This window comes from Pagrus pagrus, assembly GCF_965226575.1.
Source record: "Pagrus pagrus genome assembly, chromosome: 20".
NCBI lineage: Eukaryota > Metazoa > Chordata > Actinopteri > Spariformes > Sparidae > Pagrus > Pagrus pagrus.
Window position 1 is genome coordinate 19,873,802 of NC_140207.1, and position 20,482 is coordinate 19,894,283.

A 20,482-nucleotide genomic window follows, 5' to 3' on the forward strand; every position below is an offset into this window, starting at 1 on the left:
GGCCTGAGCAAACACAGCTAATGAAGTCTTAACAAGCAGCCCCGGGTTAGCGCGAGCCTGCTAAATGCCATCGAGGCTCTTGGAATTGTGTCCAGCAGATTGGCTAAATCTCCTCGAAGCTTTCCTTTACAAGATAAAGTTGCATTAGCATATCTCCGTCTCACCATCACAGAGGTAAGTCCAGGATCTGGCAAGCAGTCACACTTGATGGGCTTCCTCTCTTATGCGGGGAGCACTTGATTCTGACGGACAGAATGGGGCTTTAAATTGAACACACTAACTTTGGATCTCGACGCGATTCTGGCTTTTTATTCATTGGTCACAGAGCGTTTCTTTAAAGCCTCGGCGAGGGGAGATATTTTCCTCACAGCGTGCAGCGCTGCGTCGCAAACAGGAGATGAGTGGATTTCCTCAGAGTAAATCATTATCTCTGCACAGAACAGACTGGACGACCTCTCCTGCCCTCGTCTATCCTCCCTCCATCCCTCTCCCACACTGTGACCAGCGCCTTACCCTCACTCCCTTTTCATTGTGTGTCCTTTTTTCACACGTCTCAAATACCAGGGGTTTATTATTGAGAAAACATCACACCGTCCATCGTGTGCACAAACACAGACTCACATATCTGGCCAGCCGAACTCTTGTTTCCTAATCAAAAGCAAACAGCCATTAGTGGAGCTCCTTCCTTGTTATCTCACACCGGCGACTCACTTAATCAATCTGTGCTCTCCTGATGCCGAAGCTCACTCCGGGTTATTTTATACGTTCATCGGGTCGAGGCTGTGAAATAGCTGCCTCACATGATAAAGCCCTGGCTCCACTCCAAACACAACACCACTAAACTTAAACTCCAGCACCACCACCACCACCACACCCGGCCCCTTGCACACAATGTTGCATTATGCATGGATGGGAAGCTGGGAGGAAGATGCTTTTTTAACACTCTGCTTGCACTGTAAGACCACACATTGGCCTCCCAGCGCCCGGACTCTGCAGGAACTGTGTGTGCGTGCGGGCAAGTGTGTGCACGGAGGAGGACAGAATGTCTATTCAAAAACACATCACTCTCGTCGGTGAGATGAATATCGAGTTTGGAACAGATGTGCCGATCACATGGTGGAGTTCTCTTGGCTCGTTTCACCAGAAGCTGCATGAATTTGCATCCTTGAACAGCCTGCGGTGATGATAATAGTGATTTTTACAACCGTTAAATACCAATTACACATCCTTTATGAGATTATTGAGAGTTCGTCAGTAAGACGTGTTCCTACGAGTCCATCCTCTGAGGTGAAATGATGAGCATTAATCATTACAATACATTCAATATTTCAAGATTGTTTCGTGGGGATTTTTGAAAAGAGTAGAGCCTTTGAAGCAAACTCCAGAAGTGCTCTAGCACTTTAGTTTTGGTGTTACATATTTTAGAGGAGCACTCAATAAATATCCAGTGGTGGAGGATGAATTCAGGTCGTTTATTGAGGTAAAAGTAGCGATACCACGCTGCAAGAAACACACGTCCCGTGTGCGAAACCTCACTCGAGTAAGAGTGCGAGAAACATGTCAAGTATCAACACTGCTCGCTATGCAGCAGAATGGCCCTCTAAGTTCTACTGTTACTATATTTTCATCACTGATAACTTGATTTTGCAGCTTGAAGGTGGATTTAAAGGAAAAGTTCACCAGAATATGAAAATAGTGTCCTTATATTCTCACCCTCATACTGATGGAGAGTCCGTTGAAGTCTCGCAGTCCACAAAACATTTCTGGAAATGTTGCAGCGTTCTCCTAAACGACTGAAGTGGACGGGGACTCGTCTTTAAACATAAGATGGCTCCATACAGTTCATCATAATTCAAGTTTCTGTATGTCCTGAGATCATAAATGCATTTCAAAAGACACCGTTTACACTGTTGATGCAGGGTTGAGCTTGTGCACCCAGCTTCAAAAAGGGTGTAAATGGTGTTTTTTTAGATAGATTTGGGATTCTGGGGCTTCCCGAGAGCCGTATACAGATGTTTTATGTTTTTTTTCTGGGGTTTTTTGCATTATAAAACAAGTCCCCTACATCAAAGTTTTTTGGGTGAACTTTTCCTTTAAGTTGAACTCCCTTACAGGCTTTTGTGCAGCTTATTTTGTATAAAAGCATCACATTTTATATGGGTATTGTGGTTACTGTATGTGAAATTGAATTTGCATTTACATTACTTGAATACTTACTCTCCGGCACTTCTATAAAGTATGATCATGTCTGTATAAACGTACTGCTGAGAGTCATTTTCAGCATCTGAGGCAACACTGTTGAACTACTGCAGCTACAGCCCAGGAGATAAGAACAGCATAAAGGACACACTATACACCCAGTCTTCACACAGACAGTTACAGCACAAAATCAGACATGAAAACACAATTTACTACAATAAGATTACTGTCAAATAACACCGAGATCCCCAGACACACTGTGGGCATGTTAACACTGATAGCGGTGCTCTGCCTCTGTCTCGGTGTGCTCCGCTGCTTGGTCTTTGCCTCGCGCAATTACGCCTCCCGCGGTGCTCTATGCAAGCGTTAAACGAAACATTAGCACCTCATTTAAAAAATAAAACAGCTTTTCACAAGGACAGACAGCTCCCTGCGCAGTCTTATCATGCGCAAATTAGCCAATTTACCAAACTGGCCTCTCTCTCTCACACACACACACACACACTCACAGGAACAATCATCTGGAGCAAAAACGTGCATTACCGACACTATCCAAGATATTGTGATAAAGGAAGTTACAAGACAGTAAACAGAAAGATTATGGGGATAGTAGTTTATTAATGTGTCTGGTGTATTTCAGATCGTCTTTATAATTATATTATTATGATTTTAACGTTTATAAATGATGGATTTGCTATTAGAAATAGGTTATTATAAGGTTATTATAGTTTATTTCTGGACCAAGCATGGCTCTGAGCCTCAACCGCGCGTAAAAGTAGTTGTTCAGTCTCAACATGTGGCTGTTTGATTCGTGATCGGAGCTGAAAAGACGCTCCATCCTCTCCCACATCACCGTCCTGTATCCCGGTGCCACAGACACTGACAAAACTAGTGTGATCATAAGCTATATAACAAAACATCTTTCTGTAAGAGGGGGGGAAAAACATGACTGACAGCCACAAAGTGCCTCCCCTGCCGCTCTGTGATTGGATCAGCGGCTCTGGGGGTGTGGCTTGCGCGGCTCTGGTATATATCGGCACCGCGTCGTCTCCAAGCCGTTGATTTGTATGGGAACCGGGACTGAGGTGGGACGAGCCGACTGAATGTAGTCGCTGTGTTTTGAAGAAAGAAAGAGGGCCCACATTCTCCTGTTTGTGGCGATCGGACTGCAGCACTTTGGGTTTTTTTTTTACCAACACACTGTGTGAGGATACTGAGAGCTGTTTCCAGAAGAAGGTGGATTCTCCTCTCAGCCATCTTGACCGCTGCTCGCCGCCCTGAAGGCTGCTTTCTCTCCTCCTCCTCCTCCTCCGCCTCCTCCTCCTCCTCTTCAGCTGAAAGTAAACACGGGCTTGCACATTGCTTGCAACTCCGTGCAAGATCCCGAGAGAAGCGAGATGGGCTCGCTGCGCAACATCTAACCGGACCGGAGGCGAAAGCAGACGGATTTATCGCTGTTGGTACCAGAGCAGACGGAGGGGGGACACGACGCGCCGGAGCGATGGACCTGTTTGGGATTTACCTGCTCCTCTCGCTCGCTCTCCTGCCCCGATCCAGCTGCACCACGGCCAAGGAGATCACCTGCCAGGAGATCGCCGTGCCGCTGTGCAAGGGGATCGGCTACAACTACACCTACATGCCTAACCAGTTCAATCACGACACGCAGGACGAGGCGGGACTGGAGGTGCACCAGTTCTGGCCTCTGGTCGAGATCCAGTGCTCGCCGGACCTGAAGTTCTTCTTGTGCAGCATGTACACCCCGATCTGCCTGGAGGACTATAAAAAACCTCTCCCGCCGTGCCGGAGCGTGTGCGAGAGAGCCCGGGCCGGCTGCGCGCCTCTCATGAGGCAGTACGGCTTCCCCTGGCCGGACAGGATGAAGTGTGACCTGCTGCCGGTGCAGGGCAACCCCGACACTCTCTGCATGGACTACAACAGAACCGACTCCACCACAGTGTCCCCTGTCCTCTCCAAACCCACCAACCATCCCGGGAAAGGTTACAATCCGCCGAAAAACAAGCCCGGCCGGCCCGGCGCGCCGGGGAAATACAAGCCGCCCGCTGCCCCGTGTGAGCCGGGGTGCAAGTGTTTGGAGCCCATGGTGCCGGTGAACACGGACCGGCACCCGCTCTACAACCGCGTCAAAACGGGTCAGATCCCCAACTGCGCCATGCCGTGCCACAACCCCTATTTTACGCACGACGAGAGGGCTTTCACCGCCTTTTGGATAGGACTTTGGTCCGTGTTGTGCTTCGTGTCAACTTTTGCCACCGTCGCCACTTTCCTCATCGACATGGAGCGGTTCAAGTACCCGGAGAGACCCATCATCTTCCTCTCGGCTTGTTACATGTTCGTGTCCATCGGCTACATCGTCAGGCTGATCGCCGGGCACGAGAAAGTGGCGTGTAACCGGGAGTTTGACATGGAGCACATCCACTACGACACCACCGGCCCCGCGCTCTGCACCGTGGTCTTCCTCCTTATTTACTTTTTCGGCATGGCCAGCTCCATCTGGTGGGTCATCCTGTCTCTGACCTGGTTCCTCGCGGCCGGGATGAAGTGGGGCAACGAGGCGATCGCCAGTTACTCCCAGTACTTCCACCTGGCCGCCTGGCTCATCCCCAGCATGAAGTCCATCGCGGTGCTGGCGCTGAGCTCCGTGGACGGGGACTCGGTGGCCGGGATCTGCTACGTGGGGAACCAGAACCTGGACAACTTGCGGGGCTTCGTTTTGGCCCCTCTGGTGATTTATTTATTCATAGGCACTATGTTCCTCCTGGCCGGATTTGTGTCCCTGTTCAGGATCCGCAGCGTCATTAAACAAGGCGGCACCAAAACTGACAAACTGGAGAAGCTGATGATCAGAATAGGCATCTTCACGGTGCTCTACACGGTGCCAGCCACCATCATAGTCGCCTGTTACTTTTACGAACAGCACAACAGGCAGAGCTGGGAGATCACGCACAACTGCTCCAACTGTTTACTGGAGAGGGACCGCAGGAGCCCGGACTATGCAGTTTTTATGTTAAAGTACTTCATGTGCCTTCTGGTGGGCATCACGTCCGGAGTGTGGATCTGGTCCGGGAAGACTCTGGACTCCTGGAGGACTTTTTGCACCAGGTGCTGCTGGGGCAGCAAGGGCACCAGCGGCTCCATGTACAGCGACGTGAGCACCGGCCTCACGTGGAGGTCGGGCACGGCCAGCTCCGTGTCCTGCCCCAAGCAGATGCCATTGTCCCAGGTTTGAATGAGAGCGAAAAACAAAAGCAGCTTACGAGGACTGCTAATTGTTCGGGAGATAACCCATCACTCCCTTGTCTTAAGCAATTTACATAGTAATGAACTGCTGCTGAGGTGCCCTCCCCACACACACACACACACACACACACACACACCTCTGTGGGGAGAGCTGTTTGAAACAATGTACCTGGCATTCACACAGGTTGATTCCTCCCCTGTTTATATGTATTAGAGGTACAGACTGATGCTGTTACGCAAACTGGGCATTACTTGTTGCAGGCAGAGACAGTTTCTGTCACTAGCTTCATACAAAGAGCATCTGGGGGGGTTTTTTATTGCCATTTTATCGACATAGTGCCAGAAAAACGTTGTATAATTCAATCACATCAAAGATGGTTTAAATTAAGCCTTAATAGTGCCCAAGTATTTCTACGGGTCCTTCATTTTCTTTTCTTTTTGTAATTTCAAATGTATTTATATAAGAGTTATGTGTAAAAACATGTACATTTGTGTATAAAAGAAAACTTTATAAGCTAATGTAAATTTGTACAAAGTGTAGATGTCTCTTTTTGTGAGGAAAAAAGCAAAATATGACCTTTATTTTGACAATAAAACATTTGATAAATCTCAAACTTCTGTGTAACTCTGCGGTGTTTTTCCCCCCCGTGCACAGGACGGCAGGGCTGTGCCCCCCGGTTGCAGGTTAGGGGGCTTCCTTGCGGTCACCGTTTGTCTAGGATGGCAGCAGCGTTTTTTGAGAGGAAGCCCTTTTAACCATCAGAGACCGGTAATTAGAGGCAGGGGTTGAGTTGGAGCATCTCCATAATTGTTTAAGTCCTCTTCACATGCCTGCCGAAGCCCGCTTTCTTAATTTAGTAAAAGAGGGAGTGGGTGAATGGGGGGGTATAAATGCAGGGAACAGGCCCCTTTTCATCTGCAGAAACTTTGATCTTTCTTTTTTAACAGCCTGGAATAAAGGTGGTGTGTATTAGGAGTGTCTGTCTGATGTGCCAAGGTTCCCCCTAAACGTCCCCATTTGGATGCTTTGATGGATGTCCCACAATTGAAAAGAGCGTTTTTTTGGAACCCCTCTCGCCTTTCTGGGTTTGTCAGAGCTGAAACCTGCCAGAGCCCCTGTGTCTTGTGTTTGGTTTTTTCGCCGAGGCTGAATTGAAACATCTTCTCCCTTGGGCTCAAGCTGTGTCAGCGAGTGCAGGGGCCTTGACATGAATGATATTGAAATAGCAATGAAAGCCCCACAGGTGGTCTGTTCACATGATCTCACATCTTAGGGCCCCCTAATCGAGGCATTTTTTTTTTTTTTTGCTACAAATGTATCTGGTTTGGTCCCCAATTAACCCAATGCGCTGGCATAAGATGATACACTGTAACCCAACGTAGAAATGCCTTTGATTTGCTGGTCAATGGTGACAGTGGGCTTTGTGGCGACTGCTTTGTTCATGCTTTACTCCCTTACACTCACACTGTAGATGCAAAAACCCCCCAAAAGCTTCTTTTCAGTGTGGTGCATCTGTTGGGAGTGTAAATCAGACACATAAATCTTGCATCAGCGCTGTCAGCAAAGACACCGAGGCAATGAAGATAGAAGTCATAACAAAAAAAAGTACTTTTCTTAAGATCAGAAGAGCGGCTTCCCGAGGATTTTGCCTCCACGTAGCTCATCAGCGGCTCCCAGCAACTGTGGTGTTGGTGTAAAGATCAGGTTTGCAAGTTTTACTCATGTTGTAAGATTGAAATTACTGATACGTTCACATGAGAATGTTAAACACCGACTGCGCTTTGAGATGTTGTCGCCTGTTCTTCGGATACGCTGCTGCTGTATTTCCATCAAGTAGTCATGGTTGCTCTCAGTCTTGCAGCTTGTTTTTCTGGTGTTTACCTCAAAAACCTCAAGTCAGTCAGTGCAGCTACCAGCCTCTCAGCAGGGACATTAATGTGCAGCCCCACCTAGTGGTAGAAGCAGCACTGCACAGCTCCACAATTCAGAAGATTCCAGGAGTTGTGTTATTCCGGTCTTCATCTCTTTAAGTGTGTACAGATACGAGGTTCAATAATTCATAAGCAGCCTGAAAAAGTTGGAATTGGCATGAGAACAATCACATGTTCACATGATTGTTCCTAAATTAAAAACACTTTCTATCAGTTAGAAAATGTGATATTTTTTATTAGCCGAGCTGTGAAATGCAACGCAGTGACAACGCTTAGTTAGCAGTCGACTGTTGTATGGAAAGAGCTGAAACAATTAGTGGATTAATGGATTATGGACAATCGGCGGGAAAGTAATCAGCAGCTATTTTGATAATTGACCCATCGTATCAGACAAAAATAGTAAAGAAATGACAAACAGTCTCTTGTTTTAGCACTTCTGATGTGAGTGTTTGCTGCTTTTGTTTGTCGTTATTATAGTAAACAGAACATTTTTGACTGTTGGACACTGCCGGACAAAACCCAGCATTTTAAATTGTCAGCTGGGGTTGTGGGAAGCTGTCATGGATTTCTTTTTTTACTATTTTGGAAATATAAGAATGTTTTAGAAAATACAATGAATCCTAAATCTAACAGATGAAAAACAGAGTATTAAACGTGTGTTTGAGTCACAGATGAGTATCTCTTCAAATCACAAATGTAAAATTGTTACGCTTTTTTATTCTACACTGATAATGTCATCGACCAGGGAAAAATACGATCTAATCTACTGGCCGATCGAGGGGCATTTTTGGCAGACATAACTGTGTCTTATTTCACAACAATTCTGACTGCAGAACTGAACAATCACAACCAAAACTGATTCTCAGCTTCTTTTACACAAAGTCCTACTTTTTAAGGAGAATTTTATGACACAAATAAAAGTTTAGGGCCGTCCGGAAAACATTTTAAAAGTGACATTCACTGCTAAACACACACACACAAACACAGTAAACACATCACCCTGACCCATCTCCAGCTCCACAGAACCATCTGTCCAGGCACTTAAAGCAGCATGTCCTGGCTTGGCCACTATGCAAACAGTGTAATTAACTGGCAACAGTCTGTTTCTTTCAATGAGCTCAGCAACACAATCCAGTGCAGTTTAGGAGAAAGTATGAGAGCGTCATTAAGAGGAGCTTCACACAGACGGGGCAGGGCTCTCAGGATGCTCGGTAATTAACTGGTAATAGTTTATGGTTTATTTTTATTAGGAAGTATTTTACGGACATGCCACTTATCTGATCTTGTCAGGGCCTGTTCTTGACTGTGGCCTATACCAGACATACAAACAGTTTTTAGGTGGCATCACCGGGCTGCGACTGTAATACTGCTGAACACTCACACTAAACACTACTATTTGGGGAGAATTTAATGACACAAGTTAAAGTTTAGGACCATTCGTAGGTCTAACCAACGTAAACACACAACTCCATCCACCCGGGCGTGAATCCAGGAGATGATCATCCACGCAGCCTCTCTGATTGAATCGTCTTCTTTACTGATCGCTCTCGCTCTGTACAGGTGTTAAAGCCTCATTTGTGCAGCCAGGAGGAACATTCTGACATGGTCGCCTATCAAATATTAATGGCGGCGTTTGATGAAGAAGCAGACACAGAGGAGGGGAGAGGGGTGATAGGCAGGTCATGCCTTTTGATACTATTGATCTTTGAGATACACCTGGGAGACGGTTGTGTTTTTATATTTTATCTCTCGATGCATGAGCGGATGTGGACAGCATTTTGTGAACTGCATTATCTGTTTTGGTATTAAATAATATGGCTGACAGCTATATCAGGTCATATTTAGCGCTTAGGGTGAAGACATAAGTCACAAAAACATGGATAAATGATATTAGGAATAAAATGTAAACGTATTCTACAGTTAGACTGCTACCTTAGTATGTACATCCAAATGTATTATATGTACATTAGGTTTCTTAAATATAAAACGTGTCTTTTGTCAGTGGAAGATGAACAATGGCAGTAAGACCTCAGAGTTTCCACGGGTGTTTTCTTCCATACATAAAGTATAACAGTGACCTCAGGTTTCTGTGACCCATTTAGATGAATGTTGAAGCTCCTGACCTCCAGCGCAGGCCCATTATTCCCAGCTGGCCATTAGATATGGCAGATGTTGGAAAATAGAGGGGGTCAGCGCTCAGGCTTCACGGTTATAGTTTCCGAGGGACCTGGACGTCATTGAAGCAGCTACAGTTTGGTTTGTGCATTCAGGAAGATGGCTGAGGTCAAATAAACATAAAATGGCAGATTAATGTCATCAGTCGTGCAGTTTTTTAAATAGTAAATGCTTCACTTTAGCACGATGACCGAGCCCGACAAAGATATCAGCATAAAGGGCCGGCTGGCTCCCCGTTGGCACGGTAACAATGCCTCTGTGGTTTAGTAGTCCTTACAGTGCACCCCTGCTGCCTCTTCCAACCCAAGGACCCCCCACCTCCACTTACACTCACACACACACAACACACACACACACACCCACACTCACAGCGGCAGTACACTGTGTTCCCTCAGTCCTTCACTGACTGACTGACATGTACACAAAAGGGAAACTTCTTTCATCTGAAGCGCTGAGTGTTTTCCCAGATTCCCTCCGAGTACGCTCACACCGGGCGAGCGCTCGGTCCAACAAACCTGCCCACACGCCACGTCCAGAACAGGTGTGAGGTCAAGTTCTGACCACAAATGAATATGGATCAGAACAATCAGACAATAAGCAGTCTTATTTTCATCATCGATGAATATGCAATCGCGCTGAATTGTTGGAAATGTGGAAAATGCTCATCACACTTTCTTCATATTGCCTCTTTTGTCCAACCAGCAGTCCAAAACCCAAAGGCTCTTCATTTGTTTTATCAGTCATCATAACTGACAAAGAAAATCCTGACATTTAAGAATCTGTAACCAGCAGATTTATCAGTTATCAAAGCAATTTACTTTTATTTTGATCGATTAATCGTTGCCTCTCTAGAGTGTATTATAAAAAGAAAGTTTTACTAACAGGATGATGTAATACAAACTTTATATCAAGTGAAATGAAATTCACACATAATTTAACCAAACTCTGGGCATGTTCTAAATTAAATACATTATTTATTTGAAACTATTTAGCTCAGTCATGTCAGTGACCATTAGTTTTATATATATCAGACTGACTCACAGCAGGAATGTACTCGGTTACATGACATCAACAAATCCCTTATTAAATATACTGTCATTTTACATTAATACGATTGAATTAAAAGATTAATAAAAAGGCAAAAAGTGTGCTGAAAGTCAGATGTGATATGGTATTAGAGGTCAGCTTCAGTTACCTCTGCCCACATTGCACAGTTCAGGGGCCACAACATATCAGAATGAGTTTGCTCTGCCAGGCGCCGTGAAATAAAAACACAAATAATTAAACCCTAATAAATGCAATACCCAATTCGGTCCACTTGAGGGAGCCATTAACTATACTTTTCTTTCATTCAAGCTGAATGATGGCGGCTTTATAGGGTCGAGACTGCCAAATTAAACATTCACAGCACGGCACACACAGTCTGCCTGATATTAATCATTTATCAAAGCATGTAATGGATAATTCAGTGTATTTAAGAAAATGTAATGTAATGTAAAAAGTCTTTCACTGTATTTGTTGTATTTGTTGGAGTTACTGGACACTTCTGTGTAACTGAAGATTGGTTACTGTTCGGCCCTGAGTTGGACCTTCATGCAGTAAGGTTTAGGGGACAGAGTGACTCCATAGATGGGGGTGTAGTCCGGCCGTCCTGCATCCTCTGGCCAGATGAACCTGAACTTCCTCAGCAGAGTCACCATGATGAGGAAGAGCTCCATACGAGCCAGGCCCTCTCCGAGACACATACGAGGACCTGAGACATGCGATATATTCAATCAGTACGTCATGTATGTTATTAAAAACAATAAAAGATAGAACATTAGGTTTTTGGCTGCCATACCTGCAGAGAAAGGCATGAATGCTTCTGGTTTAACAAACTCTCCCTGGTTGTTGAGGAAGTTTTCAGGGTTGAACTCATGAGGGGATTTCCACTGTCCCTCCTCGTTCAGCACCGAGTTCAGATTTTGGATGATCAATGTACCCTTAGGAGAAAAATAACACAAGTGGTGCTTTTATGTCGTGTTGTTCGATGCACTTCCCTCGTGGATAAAATATTTAGATATCTGATGCTTCACCAAAGAAACAACCCTCATGAAAGTGATTCATCATTGAATAACCAACTAGCTTCAGAGTCCTTTCCTTTGCTTTCCTTTCATTTATTGACTTCTTTTCTTTTCTTCTTTGCTTTAATCTCTTTTAAATTCCCTTCTTCTCTTTTCTTCATATTCTCCATCACAATTTCCCAAAGCCAAAGGTGCATCTTCGAATGTCTTGTTATGCCCAACAACCAGACCAACACCCAAACATATTCAGTTTAGAATGATATGAAACAGAGTGAAGCAGCAAAGTGTCACACTGCACGAGCTGGGACCAGAGGATGATGGGTGTTTCTGCTTATTTATCAGAATAATTGATTCATTATCTGTCCCAGCTAATCCACTAACCAATTAATTGATGAATCGTTGATGACGCATTTAGTTACACATGAAGACATGCATTTACACAAAAAGAAAAACCAATAAAGATATCTTAATGATCTAATCATTTAAATCCTTTAGCATGTGGTTATGATGAGTGATCTTCATTGCACAATCTAAAGGTCTAGTAACAGACTTACCCTGGGTAGGAAATATCCCATGAGCTCTGTGTCATTTGTTGTACAGTGGTAGACACTAAGAGGGACGGTGTTGGCTATCCTTTGGACTTCATGGATCACAGCCTGCAGTAAAAGAAATGAGTTTTTATCAAAGTTGGGAGGAGGTCATAATTCAGGCTTTACAGGAGCTCATCCACAACAGACAAGACCTGAAACACTGTATAAAAACCTGTCATGAAGATGCTGACATGTCTCATTTCTTGAAAACAATAAAGCAAAAAACTAGACCACAAAGTGGTGTAAAAAAAAAAAAAAAAAAGAATCACCTGCATGTAAGGCATGTTGTGTCTGTCATCGTAACTGGCATGATCCTTCTTTTCCAACACCTGGTCGATCTCCTGCTGACATCGCTCTGATAGAGTTAAAGAGACAACAGGGTAAAACCATTGAACAAGTCACTGAAACGTCAAAGAATAAGTAGAACAACACATTACAAAAAACACAAAAAATGCCAGAATTACAGATTCAAAGTACAGTGGTGGTTCAACAAACCTTGGATATGTGGGTAGGTCATGAGGTAAAGGAACCCAGTGAGCAGGGTGTTGGATGTCGTGTCAGTCCCAGCAAAGTGAAGATCCAGAACAAACATGATGAGTCGATCTTCACAAAAAGAAGAGCCATCATCGCCTCTCTGGTAAGAGAAGGGAGATCGTTTGATTCTTGATTCTATCTTTCTTTATCTCTCATTCAAATACTCTGTATTTGAAAGACACACCTTATCCAGCTCATCCAGATAGCAGTCAAGGAAGTCTCGTGGCTGCCCAGGGACTCTGGTGTCTTTGTGCTCAGCGATCAGATGAGTTACAAGGTTCTTACAAGTCTGAGAAAAGGAAAAACGAGGGGAGAGTTCCAGGGGGAGACTTGAAAATGTTCCTGCTTGAAGGCCTGTGTTCTGGATTTGAACATTTTAAGACTTTGGTGGCTCCAAGTGGAATTTTAAAAAGACAGCGTAGCACTTTAATAATGCTATAAAGGGAAAAATTAGTATGAATATACCCACCTCAATGTTCTTAAATGCCTTCATGAAAGGTAGCGGCAGGTTTCGAATCATGGGAATAGAGTCATACAGCTGGAAGGAAATATGCATTCAGTTTTAAAACCCAAAGGAAAGACTAAACTTTTGATGCAGATAACTTCTACAACAGAAGTTAAATCTCTCTCCAATTTTTTTTAACCGTCAGTTTTAATGTTGCTTTTGCTTTGGAAACAGTATTCGGCAGTCTGGATCCATCCCTATTAGAATGAAAATGAGAACAAATACAGCAGGTCACTAGCTAGTGGATGCTAACTGACTGGCTAGCCTACATAACGTCAGGTTAGCCAACTATAGCTAAAACTGCGCAGGACTCCTGGGGCCTGTGACACCAAGCAGAGGCTACAGTATGTGGTTAGCTATATGAAGTGTAAAACCTGGAATATGAACAAAAATTCAAAGCTGACTTATCTATTGAAGTAAAAGAAAAAGTCCAGGAACACATGTTTTAACTAATTTAGCTAGCATTCAGCTAACTTTTGAATGCTAAAATGCTAATTCTGTTCATTTAAAGCTGTAGAGAATGGAAATGTGATTAAAGAGTGGCTACATTTTACAGAAGCTCAGTAGCCTTTCAAGCTCTCCGTTTTAGCATAGTTCTGTCATTAACATCCATGGGTTGTTTTTTTTTTTTTTTTGGCTTCTTAAACCTCTCAGAACAGAAAAATATCAGAGCTTTGTACACTTCTAAAGACAACTGTATCAAATGCTTAATTTAGACCTCACCTCTTCTCTCAGTAGCAGATTCTGAGCTCAGATGTTCCCTCACACAAACATATTATGACTCACCATAGCCCAGGGTCCATTAGCTATCTTGGAATTTTCTTTAAAGCACTGAACGACCACTCTGATGAAGCTGTCATCATAGTCGAAACGTGTGCCAAACAGAACCTGGCAGATGATGTTGGAGGCGGCGTTATGAAACAGAACTTGAGGACTCAGGGTCGTACCTGTGACAGATGTACCGATGACAGCACGATGTGGTCAGAGCATTACATAATAAACATGAGGTCACATCACGGCGAGTGCAGCTACATACCAATGCTCTTTTCCAGTGTTTCCACTGTGTACTGTATCTCTCCCAGAATCCTCTGCTCCATGGACTGCTTTCCCAGACCAAAATTCCTCAACGTCATCAGAGCAAAGCGACGATGCTCCCTCCAGCTTGTGCCGTAGTCTGCCAGAACCATTCCTATGACAGGTGTGGGTATAGGGATATGACGCCTTGGTAGCTTAAAGTGAGACTATGTAACTTTTGCTGAGCAGCAGCTACAAATGGCAATTACAAGACGTTAAATGCTGACATATATGTTGTGTATATAGACACTTGCACAAATAGAGAATAGTCAAAAAAGACAGACTCTGTCAAATTCTTTCTAACGTTTGCTAATATTAGCCACCATTAGCTACCAGTCATATCAAACCAAGCAGGGCTTGAGTTTATTGAATTGAGTAAGGATGCATTTGATTTGTAGGAGGAAGTTACATAAGTTGATTTAACAACTCTGTCCTGCGACTGCCCATGTCTGTCTTACCTCTCTGGGTGAGGTCACTGACAAAGATGTCTTGAGGTCGTCCAGCAAAGTCAGCAGCCTTGGTCATCATGGCCTCCTTCATGGCCTGCAAGCCATTAATGACCACGGCCGGTTTGGGTCCGATGAAGAGACTGTAGACGTTTCCGTAGCACTTCCACAGCTAGAGAAGAGCACGGTAAGATCAAACTCTTAAAATGATTATGATTCAATTTAATTTTTTTAATCACACCCAAGTAGACAATTAGCTTTTCAAAACGCAGCCACTGAGACTATTGACACGTCCAACATGAAAACCCCACTGCTCAGCAAACTTTGTTCTTGCAAAGGAAAGATTTTATCCTTATAACCGTAGTGGCCTTCACACATTTTTGTTGTATTCATATGGATTCAATAGACATAATCAGCAAACATTTTTATTTTAAATGACTACTTACCATGTATAGTAAGTCAGTCATTTGGAGCATTGACGCAGTGCCTCAGCAAATCATAACCAGCACAATTTAATTAGGTAGCACAACGCGCTAATAGCCACTTTGGTGTAGAGCAGATTACACACACTTAATATTCAGAAAGTGCTGCACCCTCCTGGTATGAATGTGTGTGGCTGGTGATCAGTAGCATAACAATTAAAAGCAATGTGTTAGTCCTGTTTCGGTGCTCCTACCCTGTCAAAGTCTTTCAGGGGGTTGTCCAGGCTGAGGTTCAACAGGTTCCCCAGTACGGGTAGTGGAGCTGGTCCTGGAGGAAAGTTCTTGGGTCGCTGACATTTGATAAAGAGGATAAGGAAGAAAACACAGATGCATAGTAGGATGAAGGAAACAAACATAGCTGAATGGATTAGGCTGATGTGAAGCAGCTAGCTGTTGAGCTGGTTGTAAGAGTGACTGCCAGTCCTTGGCTGTTTAAATGTAAAAGAGAGAGCAGCCTGTTGCACAAAGGGAAGACACGTGGAGAAACACAACAGAACAGGTCTGACAGGCCTTGGTTTGCCTTTACCTTACAGCTACAGCATGTGAGCATAGTGATGTTACACTTTCTCTCCTTCCTGCTGTTCTGTCAGGCAGCATAATCAGCAGCACGGGACACACCTGAGCACGCATGCTTTATTTCCCTGCATCCAAGTTTAAATGCAGCAACCTGCAAAGGCCATGAAAACAACTACCATGCGTACTTCCACTTTTATTATAATTGCTAAGGGCTGCAAAAAAGTTTACAAAAGCATGCACAGCCATGTTTCAGGCACAAACCCTTCTTCAGATAAGGGCTGAGGGCTGCAAATGTGCATACCAACTCAAAGAAATCCACATTCTTGCCTTTTGCTAATCTGCAACAGCAAATATGTTTTGAGGGAAACATAATGATGGCTCTTTTTGTCAACACAATGAGGAAACTTTTGTTGATGAACATAGCTGCTAAGTTGCAAAAACACAGAATTTAACAGAGTTAAACTAAAACTTCTCACCCTACAGCATCATCACTTGCAGTGTCCACGTATAGTAACTGAAGCATTTGAGTGCCTAAACATTCAGAAATAAATGCTTTACAGTTCTCCACCTGATTTATTGAAACAACCAGAATGTTTTATGAAGATACAAATATACAAAGATACATACACACTCAAGTGTCGAATTCAATATATGGCAGCATTTCACATTTTGTGTCACTGGAGGGCAGCACGATATCAAACTACAGTACTGGTGAAGAGAGTACGGCATCAAAGAAGAGTGACAATAAAGTGCTTTGAAAAGTAACGTGATCTTCAATGTCATGGCAGTTTCAACAACAATGATGAACAGCCAACACTGGTACACATAGAAGGATCAAGAGTCAATGAGTGAAACAAGTAGAAAACATAAGAAGAGATCAAACACACAATTAAAGAATTCCCCCCTTAAAAAAAAAACTAACTTCACTATATAACTGTACATGAATGAATTTAATATTGTATTGGGAGAAAAAAAAGGAAATGGAAAACATTGCAAGGGAGAATACAACATTGATTATTCAGATAATGAACAGATTCAGAACAGATTTGTATGTATAGCAACAAAAACAGCACTTATAAAATATCATTTAATACATTAACCAGAAGTGTAACTCAGCCCAGCTTTGACTTTTACACCTAACAGTGGATGTGTGAAGGAGGTGCGACACCATCAGCCCCGCTGTGGTCTGACGAAAACCCCCTGTGGTCACCCTTACGACAGTCTGGGCACAGCACTCGGTAGATAGGTGAGATATGAGGCCGGGAGCTTTTGTTGTCGCCTTCAAAGAGACCACAAGAGGGGGAAGATCAAGAGCTATCCATTTACACAGAGAGCAGCCCCTCAGCTATAGAACGGCAGATGCGACAGTGATGCCGCTGATTTACTGTGGGAGTCTACTCTCAATCACCTGGTTAACGTAGCCCGGCGGTTTCAAGAAAATGGACTAGAAAACCTGGAAACATTTCAGGGATGAGTTATTTGACATTACAGCAGCCCCGCTACAGTCCATCTATGACTGACATGTGCCACGGTGGGAGATGACCCACATTAATCTGAGCTTTGATCAAGGTGAAACCAGGCAGAGAGCAGATATCCTGAAGGGCAACAGGCTGCACGGCTCCCTTACAGAGCTTCGCTGTGCTCTATTTCTAGTGACAGTGTATGTTGAGGTTTGTATTCCTCCTAAGCTCTGCGAGGCCCTGAAATAGAGTGACAAGCTGTCTCCATAAATACAGAGCCCCTATGGGGGAACATAATTGCTTTGTGAGCCTATGCCGGCTTTCGGGGGCCTTCACAGTGTCCTTCACTGCTGCCCGAGGAATCCTATTTCATTCTATGAGCTTGAAAAAAAAAACACCTTAGCCAGATTATTGTCTTTCGTTTCGGCTTCTTATTCCAAAAGGTCACCCCAAGCAGTTAGCCTAGAGGGTGTCGATGTTCTTTCACCCCAGTGACCCAAACACAAAAGAGAAGGGCTCTATGGATCTCTCATGTAGAGTGATGTGGTGGGAGGTGGTGGGCTGTACACGTGGGGCAGGTCAAGGCCTATCTTTGTTTATGGACAGCGTGTCAGGGAAGGCGGGGGTAAAAGTCAACAAGGGAAGAAACAGGTGGGCTGCACTCTTTTTAGACTTTCTCAAGGTTGCGGTTCTTCAAGGACTCCGGAGGCTCGAGCGTCCTGTCATTCTTGACTTGCTTTGTGAAGAGAGTTCATATTCCTGACTTGAATTCTTGTTGCTTTGCATCACTCAGCCAGCAGCCCCTCGCAGGCAATGTGATCTGATGCTGTGATTAAATCACACCAGATATGATCATGCCTCGTGAGTCTGAGGTGTCTGCTGAATGCATTGCCGTTCTGGATTCTCCTCAAGTGAGAGTGCAGTCTGCATTGTAAAATGAGGTAGAGAGCATGGCAGCATGTCAGCTCAAATAGTTGTTCCCACTGTGAGGGTGTGTGTTTCCTATATTACTTCCCCACCTAGAAATAAATCAATCCTTCTGGATCATACCCACTCTGATCTTTTCTCTTGCCCATCCTCATTGGTCTGTAGCTCTGCATTGCTAGCCAGCTCAACCAGCGTATACTGACCAACCCTCCTCGTACAGATCGCTGTTGCTGTGGAAGCTTCCCCAATGGGCCCTGCTGACCCACCGGGAGATGATCCAAGGTCCCGTTTGGGTGGAGGTGGCGGTTTAAGACGACCGCGTTTGCTGACACGAATGGATCTTGGTGTCCCCATTGGCTCTGGGGGGCAGAGAGCAACCTCACTGCCATTCCTCTCCAGAACCTCCTCTTGCGAAACAGAGTAGCCATTGTTCCCGTTGGTGTTGCACCCTGGAGCTCCTTGAGCGCATGGCAGAGAGGAGCGCTCCAGGGAGGGTGGATCCTGGCCTGAAGCAAGCAGTCCCCCTCCACAAGAGCCCTTGCTGCTTTGTCTCTTCCGGAAACTCCCTGTCGGACCAACCTCCATCTCTGGATCCTGCTGAACCAGTGAGGAGCTTGGGTCCGTGGCTCTGGCGGTGCCTCCAGCTGAGAGGAAACACTGCTCTTCTTCATAAATCTTCTCCACCATCATTTTCCTCTTGCTCTTCTGCACCACAGAGCGCTTGATGGCGCAGACAAAATCCACCACATTTAGGAAAAGGGACAGAGCGGCCACACCGAGCATGAAGTTGAGCATCACGGTCTTCTCAGTGGGCCTGGAGATGTAGCAGTCCACCTGGGTAGTGCATGGTGGATGCTGGCACAGGAACCTCCTGGGGATGTAGAAACCAAAAAGATAGTAGTGAGCTGCCCCGAACCCTGCCTCCAGCAAGGTTCTGAACATCAGATGGAGGATGTAGGCTCCTGTGAAGCACCGGGCCCACCCTCTCTCAGCCACCATCTTGGTTACGGATGTTTTACTGAATGGCTCCTGGTGGATGCTGAACAGCGGCAAGGCTTTGACGTGACCCGGGGAGTTCAGTTCCACAGTGAGGCCGTTCGAGACCTTGTGGACCACGTAGATTATAAAGATGATGTAGGGGATACACAAGGTGATGAGCTGCACCAGCCAGAAGCGAAAAAGAGAGATGGGAGAGAAAAGATCGAAGCAAACGTTGGCGCAGCCGGGTTGAATGGTGTTACACACAAATCGCTCCTGCTCGTCCTGGTAGAGAGGAAAACCAGCAAAGAGGAGGATCACGATACGGAGGAAGATCATCACAATGAGCCACACCTTCCCTGAAAGATAAGCACACTGGTGATAAACTTGTGCTGAAGGCAAATTTTGCAAAGAACTCAAGAACGCAAAAATCAGCAAAAAGTGCCTGATGGTTTATACATCTGTAGGAAAGCCAAAAATATTACTGCATACATACTACAGAACTTTGTCAGTGAAGTCAACTCACCCATCAAAGTGATGCTGTGATTGACAGAGATAAAGATGACCTCAGAAGCACATGATCCCGCCATGCTTGCAGTGCTCAAGGCCCTCCAAAATCTTCTAGTCTTCAAAGTCCAGGCCACAAGGTAAACCCTTAAGCCAGCAGCTCACTCCCTGTCCAGCCACTTCTCCTCTCCCCTTCTAAGGGGATCCCAGTAGCACAATAACCTCCAGGCTGATGGACAGAAAGTTCCCTCAGCAGCCTGACTCTGTCTCCCTCTCTCCTAGAGGGAACACATGCCGGGTTCTGGTAGGTAAAATCCAATCTGATCCAGTTGAGTCACACAAGTCTCTGAAAGACTCAGGGGGAACCACACAAATTACCTCTTCCTCTGTCTCCTTCAGAAGACCGTCTGTCCAGAGACAACAGAAGACAGGAGTGAGCCCCATTGTGGGTCTATTCTTAACACACTTCCAAAGGCACGTCCCAATCCTGGCATTGCGGAGATATTTTGGTGCTGCTGGTCGTCCTTACAGGAGAGGAACAAGCCTCCTGGCTTACTCACTCTAAATTGCTGTATTAAGTTCTCAAGCACAATGCAAGCGTGTTCAAACTGGCTGCTCCATAAAAATATAAGCACTTACCGCTGCATCTTCCAGTAATGAATCAAGCGAACATGTAGATATGCAGACCGTGGATTAGCTCCCATGAAATGTAAGTAGGCTGTAAAGTGTATTTTCCCACAGCTGATGCCAGTTTATGACTAATAAGAGCCCACTGTACAGTCGTTTAGTATGGGTATAAAGTGAAACCATGTTTAATCATTAATCTCAGGTAAAAC

General features: G+C 44.8%; 3 protein-coding genes across 4 annotated transcripts; 1 reads left to right on the plus strand and 2 right to left on the minus strand.

Annotated features, from left to right (window-relative positions):
* The first annotated feature begins 3,280 nt into the window (after positions 1-3,280).
* Positions 3,281-6,065, plus strand: fzd8a (frizzled class receptor 8a). The gene has a single exon (XM_084340374.1). The coding sequence runs from the start codon at positions 3,701-3,703 to the stop codon at positions 5,444-5,446; it is 1,746 nt and encodes a 581-aa protein (XP_084196500.1). The 5' UTR covers positions 3,281-3,700; the 3' UTR covers positions 5,447-6,065.
* Positions 6,066-10,357: 4,292 nt separating this feature from the next.
* Positions 10,358-15,867, minus strand: LOC311249119 (cytochrome P450 2F2-like). 2 transcript variants are annotated; one of them, XM_084339872.1, is made up of 12 exons: positions 15,785-15,867; positions 15,453-15,548; positions 14,789-14,948; positions 14,293-14,445; positions 14,043-14,203; positions 13,221-13,289; positions 12,936-13,040; positions 12,713-12,851; positions 12,487-12,572; positions 12,182-12,283; positions 11,405-11,546; positions 10,358-11,317 (listed from the first exon to the last, which is right to left on the minus strand). In XM_084339872.1, exons 1-12 carry the CDS (start codon positions 15,806-15,808, stop codon positions 11,130-11,132), a joined length of 1,425 nt encoding a protein of 474 aa, XP_084195998.1. In that variant the 5' UTR covers positions 15,809-15,867; the 3' UTR covers positions 10,358-11,129. The 2 variants fall into 2 exon arrangements, with proteins under 2 accessions (XP_084195998.1, XP_084195997.1); XM_084339871.1 differs by lacking the exon at positions 15,785-15,867 and having other exon boundaries at positions 15,453-15,778.
* Positions 15,868-18,278: 2,411 nt separating this feature from the next.
* gjd4 (gap junction protein delta 4) lies at positions 18,279-19,729 on the minus strand (the record flags this gene model as incomplete). The annotated part of the gene is made up of 2 exons (XM_084340433.1): positions 18,279-19,498; positions 19,666-19,729. The coding sequence occupies 2 exons, from the start codon at positions 19,727-19,729 to the stop codon at positions 18,279-18,281; spliced, it is 1,284 nt and encodes a 427-aa protein (XP_084196559.1).
* Positions 19,730-20,482: the final 753 nt, after the last annotated feature.

Coding starts and splice junctions, on each gene's coding strand:
- fzd8a (XM_084340374.1), top strand. CDS start 3,701: ATGGACCTGTTTGGGATTTACCTGCTCCTCTCGCTCGCTCTCCTGCCC.
- LOC311249119 (XM_084339871.1), bottom strand. CDS start 15,614: ATGTTTGTTTCCTTCATCCTACTATGCATCTGTGTTTTCTTCCTTATC. Junction 14,949..15,452: donor CCCTGAAAGACTTTGACAGG/GTAGGAGCACCG, acceptor GCTCTTCTCTAG/CTGTGGAAGTGCTACGGAAA. Junction 14,446..14,788: donor CAGTGACCTCACCCAGAGAG/GTAAGACAGACA, acceptor CACCTGTCATAG/GAATGGTTCTGGCAGACTAC.